The 17,445-nt window shown below is 38.7% G+C and overlaps 2 protein-coding genes across 3 annotated transcripts in view; both read left to right on the top strand.

Annotated features, from left to right (window-relative positions):
- The window catches only part of pan2 (poly(A) specific ribonuclease subunit PAN2), a 113,545-nt gene extending 110,448 nt beyond the window's left edge, over nucleotides 1-3,097 (top strand). For both annotated transcript variants that reach the window (XM_073071345.1, XM_073071343.1), the window contains one exon: nucleotides 2,963-3,097. In XM_073071345.1, the coding sequence (XP_072927446.1) occupies nucleotides 2,963-2,973 (11 nt within the window). In that variant the 3' untranslated portion in view covers nucleotides 2,974-3,097. The remainder of the gene's footprint in view (nucleotides 1-2,962) is intronic.
- sarnp (SAP domain containing ribonucleoprotein) lies at nucleotides 3,010-11,145 on the top strand. Its single transcript, XM_073071350.1, has 4 exons — nucleotides 3,010-3,140; nucleotides 4,347-4,446; nucleotides 6,407-6,453; nucleotides 10,586-11,145. The coding sequence occupies exons 1-4, from the start codon at nucleotides 3,102-3,104 to the stop codon at nucleotides 10,658-10,660; spliced, it is 261 nt and encodes an 86-aa protein (XP_072927451.1). The 5' UTR covers nucleotides 3,010-3,101; the 3' UTR covers nucleotides 10,661-11,145.
- Nucleotides 11,146-17,445: the final 6,300 nt, after the last annotated feature.

Here is a 17,445-nt window from a genome sequence, read left to right as displayed (position 1 = left end):
CAGCTGAAGAAACGCCTCCTCACCTCAGTTTTAAAATGATGTCCCTTTATTCTGAGCCTGTACCCTTGGATCTTGGACTTTCCTACTGATGGAAATATGCTCTCTACATCTTCTCTGTCCTGGTCTTTCAGTATCTGCTAGGTTTCTATGAGATTCCACCCACCCATTAACTCCATTGACTATAGGCCCAGAGACATTAAATACTCCTCACATGTTAAGCATTTCATTCTTGTGAACTTCCTTTTGGACCCTGTCAAGGGGCCAGCAAATCTTTACTGAGATATGAGGCTGAAAATTGTTCACAGTTTTTTAAGTGTGCTCTGACCAATGCCTTATAAGCCACAGCAGTACATCTTGCTTTTATATTCTAGTTCTTTTTAAATGAATGCTAACATTGCATTTGCCGCCTTTCCTACTGACTTAGCTACAAGTTACCCTTAAGGATACATACACAGCTTTCTCTCTGTGTTGATTAGCAGTTAGGATGAGTAAAACATCAATCAACTAGAATTAAATTAACACAAAATATGCCTCATGATTAAAAGAGAAGGGAATAATAAGACATTGTGGTATTATTTTTCAAGCCAGGTGGACATGATTGACAGCTGCAACCATATTTTAATGTCCAAGTTTCATTTAAGTGATTTATAATTTATGCTCTGCTGTTTTCATCCCCTAAAAAGTGTGGAAGTGCATTAACTCTTTACTATTGTAACATCAGTCATCCTAACTGAATATTTAACATCATTCTCTGTGTTCCCAAGAAACTCTTGACAACTTTCCAATTTCACATTTCTACATTGTGTAAGTGTTCAAGCACAAACTGTTTGTTGCCTTTGACCTGATTCAACAGTTTGAATTGAAATTCTAATTCCTTAACCCCCCCCCCCCCCGACAATTTTATGGCCAAATGTGCTGCATAGGCTTAATACAGGTCAAAAAGTAATTGATCCTTGGGTCTAAGTCTGCTGCAGTGAGGATCGATTATAGGGACCAATGTTCAGAATAGGCCAACTGACCCAATATGAGTCATGTTGTTTTTCAGGAATTGCTGCCAGCTGCCTAAAGCACCCATAAACCCCTTCCATTGTAAAAAAAAAAGGCCTAGGTGTATAGTCCCAGACCCTCAATTGAGCCTTTTCAGCTGCTGCCATTCAAAATGTAGGTTTTTGGGTTAACAAGGAATAGAACTACATGCAAATAATTCCACTCTTAACCCTCCAAACTTCTCAGGCTCATTTAAATCTATAATTGTAACTCCCTGTCCCCTTCTGTCAATATCCTCATTCTATTTCCTCTTATATGCTACTTTGTCAAACTGGAAAACCCATCCCTGAACAGAGGGGGTAGGGTACACCACCACCTATCAGCTACTTACAATGCAATCCTAACATTTCTACCTCCATTCTTGCAAAGATGACTAATAACCCTCTGATTACCTCTACAACTCTTAACAACTTTCATGTGATTGCCATATCTTTAAACAACTCACAGAGTTTATAAGCTGGCTCAGAACTGAAGGAGCCTCTTAGATGTGTGGTAAAATGTCTTTGAGACACAGCAAGTCTAATTTCCTTGATTTACTACTGCTTGGTATACAGTGATCTGGATGACTGAGAACCTTAATAGACACATTCAGTTCAACCATTCCTTGTGGGAGTGAGTTTTGCATTCTTGCCACTCTTTGGATGAGGAAGTAGCTTCTAAATCCCCTAGCAACACACACAAAATGCTGGAGGTACTCAGCAGGTCAGGGAGCAACTATGGAAATGAATAAATAGTCAATGTTTATTCTTTTCCATAGATGCTACCTTTTCTGCTGAGTTCCTCCAGTATTTTGTGTGTGTTACTTTGGATTTCCAGCATCTTTCTTGGGTTTCTAAATTCCCTACTGGATTTCTTGCTATCACATAGTGACTTGGAGTTGTGATTTTCCCCACAAGTGGATACATTCTCTCTGCATCCAACATGTAAAGATCTTCAATTATTTTAAGACTTCTATTAGGCCTGCCCCAACACAGCTTTTCTTTCTGAAGAGAAAATGTGATCCAATCTGTTCATCCTTTCCTGATATGCACACACTCCCATTTCTGATATAATATTTGTAAGTTTTTAATGAATTAAGGGTTTCTGTCTTCACTACCTTGTCAGGCAGTGAATTCCAGTCCCTCATCACTCACTAAATAAAGCTTCTAATTGTTACTGTGTTGAATGTTTGCCATTTTCCACTCATTAAATTCCACTGTGGCACTGTGTACAAGTTATCAGGCTTCTGAACTAGAAGACAGGAATATGGATCCCACTACAGCAGCAAAAGAATATAAATTCAAATAATCAAATAAGTGACAATGAAAGCACCAGATTGTCATAAAAATCTGGTTCATTTATCCCATTTAGGTAAGGAAATCTATCATCCTTACCCAGACTGGTGTCTATGTGGTTCCAGACCCACTCCTGTGTATTTAACAACTGCATCCTCTGTTCAGGAGCAATTAAGAATGGGCAATAATCGCTAGTGTTGTCAGAGATCTAGATATCCTGTGAATGAATGAAAAAGGGGGACAAGAAGAAAAGGAATGACTAGGTAAGTACAAAATAGCAGTTACAGCTACTCTTGAAGAGTCCCAGTTATCTTCGTGGAGAGGTATCACAGAACATAGTATAGAAGAAAGTCATTCAGATCATTGACATATATGCATTATATCCTCGCAGGAGACATGTGTTAACTTTAGTAACTGGCCTCATGATTATGTCATCGTAAAATGTAAATTAGATTAAAACATCACTATTTTATTAGTAAAAGAGTAATCTGTAAAAAGTTTATTTACTGCCAAAAGATACAACTTAAAGCTGCTGGCACATTACCAAGATTTGACTTTTAGGTTCAATTTCCAGCTAGGCGATATTGTTAAATATATTTTGCCTCATTGATGTGTTCGATTCTATATTCTTTTTACGATAGGTCACCCATAGCAACGCTCGATTGAGTTGTCGTCGCTATCTCACACGAACCAATCGTGAGGTGGCTTGCTGTACGTGACTAAAGCAGCCCGGGATTGGGCAGTTGGTGAGCGTCGGTGGGAGGAGAAGAGTCTGGCAAAATGGCGGACAGGGCAGTGGTGGATGTTAACAAACTGAAGGTATAGGGAGCTAGCGTTCATGTTGGGTGAGGGGATCTGTGGGACAGGCCGGGATAGGAGTTGATCAACCAGGGACTAGCTTCCGATAATGAAGTGGTTGCCACGTTTCAGCTTCTCCTGGAGTTTTATCCCTGGAGATGCATTGAGGGTTTCGCGTCGGTCAATTTCCCGCCCCGACTATCGTTCCATTAACTTCGCCCTTTGAGGGTGGGGTTGTGTTACTGTTTCAAAGTTTTCCCCTACCATTACTGCCTCCTGCCTCACTATTTCAAGTAGTATAAATGTCGTGTTGAGGAGCAACACATGGCTCCCATACGGCCTAGTGGATAAATGGAACACCGGAACATGGTTCAAACCTGGCCTGTATCATCGGGTTACAGCTGTATCGTATGGAGTATAACTACCGAAAGCGAGGGGTGTTTAAGTAATTTTTTTGTTAAGAAATAAGACCAATGTAATGTAACGGTTGTTACTAGACTAACATCCAGAGGCTTGGGCCATGAGTTCGTATAACTGCCGTGGCTGCGTGATGTAATTCAATAAATGTGGAAAACGTAGTTAGTATCAGTAATATCATAAATCTGCTGAATTGTATTGTAAAACCCATTAAGGTCCTGTAGAAAAAGAAACCTTCATCCTTAGACTAGATTTTATGTGCATCCAGCCCCAGCAATCTGGCTCGTAATATCCCCCTGAATTCAGAAGTAAATAGAGATAGACAGTAAATGCAAACGTATTTTTAAAGAAAAATCGTTCTGAGGCAGAAGGAGAAATGTGTAAGTGCAAAATATTATACACAATTGATTAATCTTCACTGCGTGTTGTTCTGGGTGCCCCATTGTAAAATGGGCCATTAAAGTTTAGTGTATATCTGCTAGGATGACAACGGATTGGAAAATGAGGAAGGACTCAAGATACTGTTTTGACTAGAGCAAAGTATTAAGAGGTCATTTTAATGCTTTGCTCTTGTATAAAAGGCTGTGTTGGGATGTGTAGCAAAAGGCTTTGTCCTGCAATTGAGATTTTGGTGAATTAGTAAAGGAAATAAACACTTTCGAGTTGTCCCATAATGTAGTTGAGACAGAAACTATTGTATGTCAAGGGAGTTAGGGTAAGTTTGGATTTTTACAAAGTTATGAGCAGACAGTGGGATAAGATGAATTAAAGCCTTCAATGTTCTAATCTTTTGTTTTTATATTGCTTTAGTTGACTGAACTAAGACAAGAATGCGCTTCAAGAGGATTAGACACTAAAGGAAATAAGCAGGACCTCATTCAGAGACTGCAGGCTTACCTAGAAGAACATGGTAAAATCTTGATTGCTATTTAATCTCTTGTTTTGAGGATTGTGCGTTAATATATTAATAATGTTATTTAATATATAATTATGGCTTGTGTATTTTTGCTCATTAACTAGAGGTATTGAACGTCCAAGGAAAGAAAATTCCATTGAAATCTGATGTTTCTACAACAACAACAACCATAACAATCTACAACCACTCTGGATTAACTTAACTATAAAAGCGGGTGGACCAAATTGGCCGCATCAGCAGTAGTTAATCAAGCTGCTCAATATGCATTCCTCAAAGTTATAATATCATATGATTCTCCTGTTGCCAATTGTTGAAACACTCTTATGATTTACAGTGCTTTTGTTAGTGTAACTTTGTTCTAGCTTTAAGCATATCCATTTGCCAACTTAAACGTAGACCCTGTATCCAGTTGTCTTTCCCACAATATTCTCTTCAACCCAATTCAGTGATGAAAGCAATTGGTGTTACATATTGCGTGTTTTGGAGGAGTCAGAATCAGGTTTATTATCAGACATAAGTTGTGGAATTTGTTTTGTGCAGCACTACAGTACAAGATATAAAAATATTGTAATTTACAATAAAAATAGTGCAGAAGAGGGGAATAATGAAGTAGTGTTCATGGATTGTTCAGAAATCTCATGGTGGGTGGGGGGGGGGGGGGAAAGCTGATCCTAAAACATTGAGTGTGTGTATCTTCAGGCTCTTGTACCTCTTCCCTGATGGTAGTAATGAGAAGAGGGCCTTGCCTGCATGGTGAAGGTCCTTAAAGATGTAAGTCAATTATTCAAGGATTTCTTGGGTACAGAGCAAAGTAGGCAATGCGAAACAGGTAAATTAAGAATTTGAATGAAGTATGATTAGAAATGGTTTTCTTTTCAAGCTAATGAAGCCAAAACTTCTGGCATCACATTTTAAAAGGCAGTCAGTCGCTTTGATGGGACAAGGCAAATTTGTTAAAATGAGTCAAACAGTTTGTGTTTGTCTGCACTGCATGTTGGTAGGGATTTTAGATGCAATTACAGCTCTTGCAGCTCATCTCTGTTGGAAATGATCAGAATGGAAGATAATGCTTTTTAATGTTTAAGCTATTGTCTGCTTTATGTGGCTATCTACTATTTTTTTCATCTATCCTAGACATTAATATGTGTAAATGTTTTGTGTAAGTGAACAGGATTTTAAAATGAATTCTTTTGTACTGGGATTCTGATGGTGAAACTATTTGATAGCTGTATTTTATTTTTAATGAAAATGTGGATTTGCAATTCTTTCACAGAAGATTGTTTTGTAGTTAGTAATACTTTGGGCTTACTTTGAAATGCATTTAATTGCAATATGGTTTAATATTAACATTAAATTGACATAATTAAGATTTCTGTACCAAGCTAACTGTACTCAGCCATGTGGATACTTTAGTATTTCAACAGAAGCTCACCAGTTCAGACTGTATTCACAGAGAGCGGGGGAATAGTTAACATTTTCAGTGAAGTTGCCCTTTGTACTTCAGGCTTAAAGTACAAAACTAGTCTTGTTCCTGAGTTACCTTCACTTTGTATGCATGTGTCAGGTTGTGATGCCCCTTTGAATATCCAATAAAACAACTAAATATAATCAATGCCTTAAGAAACATGGACAAGTGAGTGAAACTGGTTAGTGGTTAATATCTTGGCTCTGTCTAAAACATTTTTTCTGTTGCGTTTTAATACACTTGTTGAAGTGATTACATCATGCTAGCTTAATGTCATTTACAGCAAGCACAGCATGTAGTAAGACCGTCTTGGAGATATTTATACATGTCATTGAACTCACCTTATAAGAAAAGTATTGAACTTTAAACTGCAATGTTGTAGTGCTTTATAGTCAGGCCTTCATTAGAGTTAATAAACTGTAATATCTAGTTCTTTTGTAAGTTAAAACTAGTATAGGTCCAGTATCATTTTGCTTATTTCTGTTACAGCTGAGGAAGAAGTGAATGAGGAAGATGTTCTAGCTGAAGATACAGAGGTAGATAATATTTACTTTTTATTAAAATAACCCCTTCTGGCCCTTCGAGCCACGCCGCTCAGCAATCCCACAACTTGATCCTTGCTTAATCAAGGAACAATTTACAATGACTAATTAACGTACCAACTGGTATGTCTTCGGACTGTGGGAGGAAACCAGAGCACCCGGAGGAAACACTCAGTCATGGGGAGGACGTCCAAGCTCCTTACAGACAGTGGTGGGAATTGAACCCAGGTCGCTGGTACTGTAAAGCGTTGTCCTAACCGCTATGCTACCCCTCTGTATCTTAGTGTGTTGTTACTTTAATTATGTGACCCCAGCATAAAAAGGCTTCAATTCAATATTCAGCAGTTCACTTCTGGGGTTTTGCCGTGACTCACAGTTTACTGCTAGTACTGCAGTTGTGCTAATGGGTAAGTTCATATATCTGTAGTCAATGCACTTGGATCAATTTCATTTTCTTTTCGAGTATTTTTTCTTCAAATATAATATTGAAACAAAATTCTCGAGCCTTGCCAAGAAAGTCTTGAACTGGGTGTGCAATGAGACCAGTCTCAGGATAAAGGCTTGAAGAGCTATAGAGTCATTTCTTCACACAGTTGTCAGTCTTTTGAGTTTGAAAGATTTGGATGCTTGCTCAATCATTGAATATGTTTGAGGCTGAGATTCTTACAGTTTTGGGCACTGGGGTGGGAGAGGGGGGTTTAAGTGGAGTTGGGACATATAATTAGGCCCGCTGGGCTGCACATGTGAATCCTCAACAGAACCACAATCTTGTATGCTAGACCATAAAGATGTAGCAGAATTAGGCCCGTTGAGTTTGCTCTGCCATTCCATCATGGCTGATTTATTAACCCTCTGAACTTCATTCTCCTTCCTTCTCCCTGTAACCTTTGATGCCCTGACTAACCAGGAATCTATCAACCTCCACTTTAAATATACACACTGATTGACTTGGCCACCACAGCCATCTGTGGCGATGAATTCCACAGATTCACCACCCTCTGGCTAAAGAAATTCCTCCTCATCTCTGTTCTAAATGGATGTCCCTCTATTTTGAGGCTGTGCCCTCTGGTCTTAGACTCCCCCAGAATAGGAAACAGCCTCTCCACATCCACTTTACCTAGGCCTTTCAATATTTGATAGGTTTCAATGAGATTTCTCCACAGTCCCTCCCATTCTTCTAAACTCCAGCTGACTTTGGCCTACTTTATCCTCCAAGTATCCTGAAACTTCATACTTAACAATCGACTCCAGCATCTTCCCAACCACTGAGGTCAGGCTAACTGGCCTATAATTTCCTTTCTTCTGCCTCCCTCCCTTCTTGAAGAGTGGTGTGACATTTGCAATTTTTCAGTCCTTTGGAACCATTCCAGAATCTAGATATTCTTGAAAGATCATTACTAATACCTCCACAATGTGATTTATTCAGATCCTTCAGCTTCCCAAGCACCACCTCCTTAGTAATAGCAACAACACTCACTTCTGCCCCCTGGCACACTCAAATTTCTGGCATTCTGATAGTGTTTACAGTAAAGGCTAACTCAAAATACTTAAGTTTGTCTGCCATTTTTGTATTCCATTACTACCACTCCATTTTCCAGCAGTCCAATATCCACTCTTCTCTTTTACTCTTTATGTATCAGAAAAAGAAACTTTTGGTATCTTTTTTTTCAACAATATTTTTAGAGAGCATAGTACAAAGGAGGTTTGTGCAGTACATAACAAATGTACAATTCACATCTATGAAAGAGATGCACCCATAGTACAATCATGCTTTGGTTGCCTCCCTGCCCTGACCTGCCCCTCCCAATTCCCATCTTCAAGTCATCATTGCATTTGCAAAAAGAGTTAAACAGAACCTTTGTCCCCACAGAGCTGCATTGGTATAGAGAAGGTGTATTTTCCTAATACATAGACTGTTGTATGTTTACAAATCTGAGTCCATAGAATTTTACCAGAAAATGCTGGAGGTCAGGGATTTATGTGCAGAGTTAAGGAAGAAAGGATGGACCTTTAGTTTGGCTGGGAATTCTGAAAATATTCAAGAAAGGGTCCCCACACCTTTTGGAACTTTATGTCTGAGTTGAGAATTGAATAATGGACTTTCTCAAGGTATAGACTGGACATAATGCCCCTGTGCCACTGAGCGTGGGTGGGTGGGGCAGCATCTCTCCACCTGAGCAAGACTGTGCGCCTGACCAAAAGAGAGGCAAAGGACAGTATGCGTTTGGTCGGACTTGGGTGCGTGTCCCCGTCTCCGGAGGTGCCGAAAAGAGCAATCAAAGGGTTAGGTTCCCAAATACTTAATTACAATTTGGATAAAGTTTGGAAAACATCTCTCCAGTATTTTACTTTTGGTATCTTTGACATTATTGGCTAGCTTCCTTTCATATTTTTATCTTTTCTCTACTTATGGTTTTTTAGTTGCTGCCTGTTGGTTTTTAAAAGCTTCCGAATCCTCTAACTTCCCACCAATTTTTGCTCTATTATTTGCCCTCTCTTTTTGCTTTTATGCTGTCTTTGGCTTTCCTTCTCACCCATGGTTGCCTCATCCTCCCTTTAGAATATTTGTTCAACTTTGGATTGCATCTATCCTGCGCTTTCAGAATTACCCCTAGAAGCTCCAGCCAACAGTTCTGCCATCATCCCATTCTGGTGTCCTCTTACAGTCAACTTTGGCCAGATCCTCTTTAATGCCACTGTAATTCCCTTTACTCCACTGTAATACTGATATATTTGAATTTGGCTTCTCCCTCTCAGATTGCAGGGTGAATTCGATCATATTATGATCACTGCCTCCCAAGGTTTCTTTTACCTTAAGATCCCAACACCCAATCCAGAATTGCTCTTCCCCTAGTGGGCTCAACCACAAGCTGCTCTTAAAAACCATCTCATGGGCATTCTACAAATTCCCACTCTTAGGATCCAAAATCAGCACCAACCTGATTTTCCCAATCTATCTGCACATTGAAATTCCTTGTGACTATCATAACATTGCCCTTATTACATGCCTTTGCTATTTCTTGTTGAAATTTATATCCTACATGGCTACTGTTCAGAGGCCTGTAAATAACTCCCATCAGGGTCTTTTTATCCTTGCAGTTTCTTAACTCTACCCACAAGGCTTTTACATCTTCTGATCCTACGTCATCTCTTTCTCAGGATTTAATTTCTTTTTTTTTTAACCAACAGGGCCACCCCACCCTCTCTGCCTGCGTCCCTGTCCTTTCAATACAATATGTATCCTTGGGTGTTAAGCTCCCAACGATAATCTTCTTTCAGCCACGACTCCGTGATGCCCGCAACATCATACCTGCCAATCTCTAACCGTGCTGGAAGATCATCTACCTTGTTCTATATAGTGTGCATTCAAATATAACACCTTCAGTCCTGTGTCCATCACCCTTTTCGACTTAGTCCCCCTTTTTACACTGCAACTCATCCCACTGCCTGCAATTTTGCCTTATCATCTGCCTGTCCATCCCCACAGTCTCACTATACACTGCATCAACTTGTATACCAACTGCCCTATCCTCATCCCTATCACTACTGTTCCTATCCCCCCTGCCAACTTCGTTTAAACCAGGGGTTCCCAACCTGGGGTCCATGCTGCCAAAAAAGATATTGGTCTTCCTCGGGTTCCACTGTTGCCTTAATTTCTAATAGGAGTAGATTATTGTTCAGTGAGGTTTAACTTTCCAGTGTATTCTTCATTGGTTGGATAGTTAGTGCTTTGATAATGGAAAATTTAATAGCTAGTCAAAATGTCTCTGATATATCAGAAAAAAATACCTTTTTAAGAAAAACTCTGGTTCCATTTGGTTAGTTGTTGCAGTTATGGAATATCAAATTCAAAGTTCACGTGGGAAATCTATAAAACCAGAGTCAAAATTACAATTGCTTATTTGAGATGTCCATCGAAGGTGAAACAAAAATGCTACTTGTGCTTAGTTGACCTTTGCTCTGCCAAAGAGAGCAGTCAAAGTTCTGTTGGAGTTGATTGTTAAGTATGAGCTTTGTAGAGGTTATAGAGCAGTTGGAAGCCAGTATCCCAAAGTCTGATATTTTAATTGTAGAATATAAAAGCTTCATTCTTTAAAACATTTTTTTTCTTTCATTTTCCTCATAGGAGGAAGAGCAGCAGCAAAAAGTTGAACCAGAAGTTAAAAGTCAAACCGTTGCTGTCAAGGAACCAGAAGAGTAAATATTTGCTAATTCCAGTTTTGCATGTTTTAATTGAAATGATGGTCTGTATATTCTAATAACTCCTTAGGTGCAGTTTCTTAGGAAAAATTCTACTTTATAATATGGCCTGGTCTGTGTTCATTTTTGACTTTGGCTACTGAGCACTTCTTTGCAAAGTCACCAAGCTAGTCATGTTCACAAATAAATACCCGCACTTGTGCTACAAAAATATATTGTTCATAAATTAAATTGCCAATGCAATGCAAGCTAGAAATAATCTTACAGATTTTGGTTACGTTTTGACCATTTGATGTTTAAAACTGCAGAGATTAATTATCAAAATTGCTTTATCTTCCTGCTTGCAATTAGTCTTAATTTAGTTCTAACTAAGCTGTTATCTGAAACTTGGGGAATAAGGGGAACTGTGCAACATATGTTGGCCTCAACATTGTTCTTTATAGGTTGATTAAAAAACACAAGTGTCTAGTAAAGACAGCAGCTTGATTTCTTGTCTGACTTTTATTATGTGAACTACTTGCATATAGGTTTCAAACTAGGTCTTTTGAAAATGAATCATTGTCCCATTCCTAGAACTTGTCTTAATGGTATTTCTAGATTGGATGCAAGGATTTTGCAAATTGTAATCTATCAGCTTTTTTCTTAAATGCTGTGTTTTCTTCGTCTGGGAAGGGGGTGAAGTTGATATTTGAGATCACATTAATTTTACTTAAGTTCTAAAAGTATTTCTTTTTCAGAACTGTAGCAAAGAAGTTGGTTAAAATAATGGCACCAATGACAGAGAGTGAGGTTAGTATCAAGGGACTCTTGCCAATATCCATGACTGCGTTCTTCTTACATTAATTATGCTTTGTATGAAGGTTACGTCAACATCTGCCCGCCACTAAAATATTCACCATTTTTGTTTTGTAACTGTAAGCATGAGATTCTGCAGATGCTGGAAATCTGAAGCAATGCGCGCACACACGAATTCTGGAGGGACTCAGCAGGTCAGGCAGCATCTATGCAGAAGAATAAATAGTTGACATTTCAGGCCTAGTCCTGATGAAGGGTCTCAGCTCAAAACGTTACCTATTTATTCCTCTCCATGGATATTGCTTGACCTGCTGTGTTCCTCCAGAATTTTGTGTGTGTGTGTGTGTTGCTCTCATCTTTTTTAAATAGTTTGTCCTTCTTGGGCATCCACTGGTTTGACATTCAGGACTTGTGTTTTTGTGTTTGGTAAAGACACAATGGTATAAATAATACTAGTATCCATTTATTACTTTACATACTTTTCACTCATTTGTACCACTAATAACTGGGGATGATGGCATTGCCCCCATTATGTGCAGCGAGTGTGTTCATTATACACTGGCATAATTTTTACAGTCTGTGGATTGTGTTCACAATGCAGTTCTTTAGGTACACTGCTGATGAGTGACACCAGATGGATAGTCAGTGTAAGATACTTGACTCCTTCGCACAGCTGTAGCATGCTTACGACCTTGCTGACACACTTTATGTGGTACGTGTAGGACCCATCCTGCTAAATTATTTTTGTTCATATTCATCTTTACAAAATTTTGAATGCTATTTATTATACAAGCTATACAAGAGCTGTGAAAGTCAGAATCTAAGATTGGATAAGGGGGCATAAAACTGCTGGTAGCCAGTATAGCAATGTTGAACTCTGGACAAGTGCATCAAATTTTAATACTGGCCAGTGCAATCAGGAGTTGCATATGCAAGTCTGGACAATGGCTTCAGGCAAACTTGCCAAATTCTGGGCACTGGCAGCAGATTAAAACAGCGCTATATTCTGTGAAATGGCATCAGTAATCTTTGGGCTATGGTGGCAGATTGTTAAGCACTGAACACCACAATGGTAGCAATTAAAGCATCATTAAATTCTGAACAAAAGCAAGTAAATGCATTAAATTCTGGGCACTTTTTGCCATTAATAACAGCACTAAATTCCGGTCACAGGCAAGAGACAGTGACAGCTGAATGCGAGACAATGGCAGCAGATTATAGAAGCATTAAATGCTGGGCAATGTCAGTGAGTGTTAACAGCTGTAAACGCTAGGCGGTGGCAGCAGAACAAATTGGCGCTAAATGCCGGGCAGTGGCAGCAGAGCGAAATGGCGCTGAATGCTTGACGGCAGATTGTATCTCCACTGAACTTGGCAGTTGTGGCGGCAGTAAACTAAATGCGCAGATCTTATGCTATCACAATGGTGGCAGATTGTGGCAATAGATTATTACCGCACTAAACTCTTAAGGGTATGAGTCTATAACAATGTAAACACTATTCCAGCAGGACCAAACTCTGAAAACATGCAATGACAAGTATGCTAAATTCTGATCATTCGTTGGTAATAAGTTATAATAGCGCTAAACTTCAGATTCAACCACTTTTCTCCCTGTAGTGCATTGTCTGATTGTTACATAATTTGTTTTCTAATGAACTTTTAACTCTACTACAAAGAAATACAAAGAAATTTTAAGAAATGTATTTGTCATGTCAATTTTGAATATGATATTACAGGTAAGTGAGTACAGTTATTTCTGCCCAAAATAATTTAAGCTTTTAAGATATTAACATAGAAAACCTACAGCACAAAAAAGGCCCTTCGGCCCACAAAGTTATGCCGAACATGTCCCTACCTCAGAAATTACTAGGCTTACCCATAGCCCTCTATTTTTCCAAGCTCCATGTACCTATTCAAAAGCTTCTTAAAAGACCCAATCGTAACCGCCTCCACCACCATTGCTGGCAGCCCATTCCACGCACTCACCACTCTCTGAGTAAAAATACTTACCCCTGACATCCCCATATTGTAGCAACAAGTTTTAAAGTTGATAAGAGGTAGGTGAGAGAGGTTTTGTCGATATAAATTACTGCCTGGTTTAAGCATGGATATGTTGAGAAGTAGGGATTATTTCAGGTTATTTTTTTGCATATTCTCACCAGAGTTCTTCCCTCAAGCTTATTTTTAAAATGGTAAAGTACTGAGGTGATGTCGGAGTGTTAATTTGAATGTTCTCTTTGCAGTAGTTTTGTAAGTGACTAGAGATTCTGGATGCAAGGTAGTGTTCCGTATCTAGCTGAGCCATTGTAGAACTCGATTGTGACCCTCTTGTGATCAAACTGGGGTGGGGGAAAGGCGAGCAACAACGTCTATATATTTGAACCTAACCCAATCCTTCTGTCTAAAATTAGATTTGTATTTGATACATTTGGGGTTACAGTATTATGATTATTCCTCCACAATTGTTAATCTTTCTCTCAATAAACTTGGTGTTATTAAATCTTTTTCTTCAAATACAGAGGTTAAAGAAAAGAGCAGAGCGCTTCAATGTACCAGGGACAGCTGAGAGTAAGAAAGCCGCTCGTGCTGCACGGTAACTATTGCAAATGACATTCCAACCTTAAGTTACTGTAGTGTGGATCTTATCTTGGTGGGAAATAAACTTTTGGGCTTATGGGCAGTTAATGTGTGGTCATGTGATGCTGCTATAAGATTTTCATTGCACTGTGCACATACGGACTTGTGCATATGACAAACTCCACATTGACTTTTGACTTTGATATTTTGTGCACATTTGATATTTGGTGTTAGGAGCAATTGCATACACATTGCATCATTTGGCCCAAAAATCATTGTTGGGCAGTAATGGTAAATGTGCTTCTTAGTTCTTGAATCCCTTTTATCCCATTTCCTTGTATCAGTTAAATAATTAAATATTTGTAGCCATTAATTGCAGTACTCAGCTTTACACAGAAAATTTAAATGCTATAATTCCATAAGTGGAAGTGTAAATGTTATTTAAGCAATATGCCATTTAAAAGAATGATGAGAGGGCTTGGAATTAATATAGCTAACACTGAAAATGTCACTTGGGCAGCATATAATTGATGTAGAAAAAGAGATTGGCAGTAATGTAAAGTTTCAATTTTTTTTCTCAGGTGTTTGTTGTTTAAACCCCAAGCTATTCTTTATTCATTCTCCAATATTGTGTGTGTGTATGTTTGGATAGGAAATAATGCTTTTCCATTTTTGATTGTGCTACTTCTATCCTGATTTTATCAGTCCTAGTGAACCAGTTTACCTTGGTATCTTTGCTAGAAAGACCAAATCAGTTTCTGAATGCTGCAGAGTATTTTGTAGAAATGTGTGCATGCTTTAGTGAAAAGTGAATTGGTGTGGACAAGAAAGGAGAGGGGAGAAATCTGTAGAAGTGGAAGATGAGTGTCCATTCATTATCTGCCTGCAAAATATTAATAGGTTTTATGTCTCTAACTTGTGAGGCGCAGCTAATAATTAAATTCTTAAAAGCAGGAAACGAAAATTTAGCGACCACTCTAATGGTAAAGATTTAAAAATTTGTTTTGGCAAATGTGCATCAAAGCATAGAGTGAAATGTGCCTGCTTTGCATCAAATTAGATCAGTGTTAAGCTTCATGGATTTAGTTTTAATCCTAGACTGTTCAATTTTAAAGTTTTTGTTGCATTCACTAGCAATTATATAGAGCAAGGGTTCCCAACCTTATTTTTTATGCCATAGACCCCTGGTTGGAAACCCCTGAGACAGAGGATATAAAAAAAATGGTTCCAGGGATGTGGGATTTTGACTACTCAGTTAGATGGGAGAGGCGGTGGTTATTCTAGAAGCAGCAAAGATGGAGGTTTGATCAGACTGTACTAGATTGTTTAGATGGAGTAAGCAGAGACTAATTTGGTAGGTGATTCAAAACCAAGGCCACATGCTTATAAACTTTGAGCAAAGGGGTTAATAGGAGGAAAAATATTTTTATGCACAATGGTCATGCTATGGACTCTCCACCTGTCTGGGTGGTGATCAATTTGGATTATAAAAAGGGAATTGGATAGACACTAGGAAGAGAAGTGCAGTGGAATAGGATTGATATGATTACTTTGTGAAGCTAGCACGAATGGCTGGCTGCTTGTGCTGTTAAGATTGAGTCATTCTACTCTAAATCACTCTTAGTATTTTAATTACTGTCCAGCAGATGGCAGCATTGATGCAATAATCAGTTGTTTGATCCCAATGGCCTTTTGGAGCAAGCTGAGTCCAGGAGTGACACAGACATTGACCTATCCCATAGTGCCTTTGTATGTTTTTGAAGAATCTAACCATTTTCTTTGTAATTTCTACAACAGGTTTGGACTGCCTATTGTAGCAAAAGGTGAGAACAAAATCATGAGTTCTGAGTATTATAGATATGGTTTAACCTAAAATCTACCTAAGAAAGGAGAAGCAAGCGCAAAAATATCCATTCCTTCCCATGTTTTAGTAGTATCTGTGGGGGGAAAAGGAAAACCTGTACTATTCCTAAGTCAATGTCAGTTAACCCTTTCCCTCCACAGATGCTGCTTAACCTCTTTATCTAGTAGTTTGCTTTTTCTTGCTCTAGATTTCAGCATCTGCAGTCTCTTGTATTTCTAATGAGCACTGCGTACTTTCACATTCTTCTCATTGTGTCTCCAACAAAATAGATTGTTTTGTTACTGAATTTTTTAAAAAATATTTCTGTTGGAAGCGTCATTCACTTCTGTTTTTATTGCTTTGCTTCCCTGCAACCTCCTATCACCAACCATCAGTTCCTTTGTAAGAGAGTTGTATATTTTATTTTCTGGATCTTGAGGCAAAGCTGGTGACAGCACTTGATTCTGGTGTATAAAAGTGCTATTCTCTTGCACTATCTTGAGTTAGAAATATATTTTCATCAAGTCTAAATCCTAATCCTCCTTGCCCACTAATGATGTAGAATTATCTCCAAGTTGCAGTTCATGAAGCTGACTCATCACTACCTTTCTCAAAAGCTATTGAGATTAATTTTGCCAGTGTTACCCACATTGCATAAATTAATTTTTAAAACAGTTCTAATAACACTTATCGCCACCACCCCTAGTTTCAGTTCTGTTCCACTAGGGAGGGGAAAACAATCTAGTTGACCAGCCGCATCTTGATTTTCTTGCCATGGGTCTATCATGTTGGAAATGTGCTCACCAATGAGAATAGAAAGGTGGAGTATTTTTTTAATTGTTGAGAAGTTGGAACTTGTTGGTGTTCATAAAAACCTGAATGTCATGCATGGATCTTTGGTTAACATGCTAAGTTCAGCAAGTAGGAAAGCAAGCAGTATGATAACCTATTTTTGAACTGGGGTTTGAGTGCAAGGGTAAAGGTGTCTTGGTCTAAGTACATAAAACCTTTAAAGAAACAGCATCTGGAATATTGTGTATTGGTCTGGCCTTCCTACCTGAGGAAAGGGCGCCACTGTAGCGTAGCAGTCAGCGTGACACTATTACAATTCGGGGTGTTGAAGGTCAGAGTTCAGTTCCAGCGTCATTTGTAAGGAGTCTCCTCCCTGTGGAATGTGTGACGTACCAGTAGGTTGATTGGTCAGTGTACATTGTCTCATGATTAGGCTAGAGTTAAACTGGAGGGGGGGGGGTGTTTCTGGGTGATGAGGCTTAAAGGGTTGGAAGGGTCTATTCTGTGCTGTATCTCAATAAATTAATTTAATAAATAAAGCTATGAGGAGTGCAGCTGAGGTATACCACATTGAGATGGTAGGTTTACGAATGAAGAGAGATTGGACTATACAGTCTTGAGCTTAAAAGAACGTGAGGTGATCTTATTGAAATATACAAAATTCTTAGTGTTTGACAAAGTAGATGTTAAATAAATATCCCTCCTATGGTCAGAGTTCATGATCTCAGTGAAAGAATAGAGATGTGAAAACATTTCTTCACCCAGAAAGCAGTGAATTTT

The sequence above is a fragment of the Hemitrygon akajei genome, chromosome 18 (assembly GCF_048418815.1).
Source record: "Hemitrygon akajei chromosome 18, sHemAka1.3, whole genome shotgun sequence".
Lineage (NCBI taxonomy): Eukaryota > Metazoa > Chordata > Chondrichthyes > Myliobatiformes > Dasyatidae > Hemitrygon > Hemitrygon akajei.
The sequence above is the reverse complement of the archived record's forward strand: the minus strand, read 5'-3'. Positions and strand labels throughout refer to the sequence as shown.

Bases quoted from the DNA above. Each gene is read 5' to 3' on its own strand.
- sarnp (XM_073071350.1), top strand. From the start codon at position 3,102: ATGGCGGACAGGGCAGTGGTGGATGTTAACAAACTGAAG. The intron at 3,141-4,346 runs GTATAGGGAGCT...ATATTGCTTTAG, and splicing joins TGGATGTTAACAAACTGAAG to TTGACTGAACTAAGACAAGA. The intron at 4,447-6,406 runs GTAAAATCTTGA...TTTCTGTTACAG, and splicing joins GGCTTACCTAGAAGAACATG to CTGAGGAAGAAGTGAATGAG.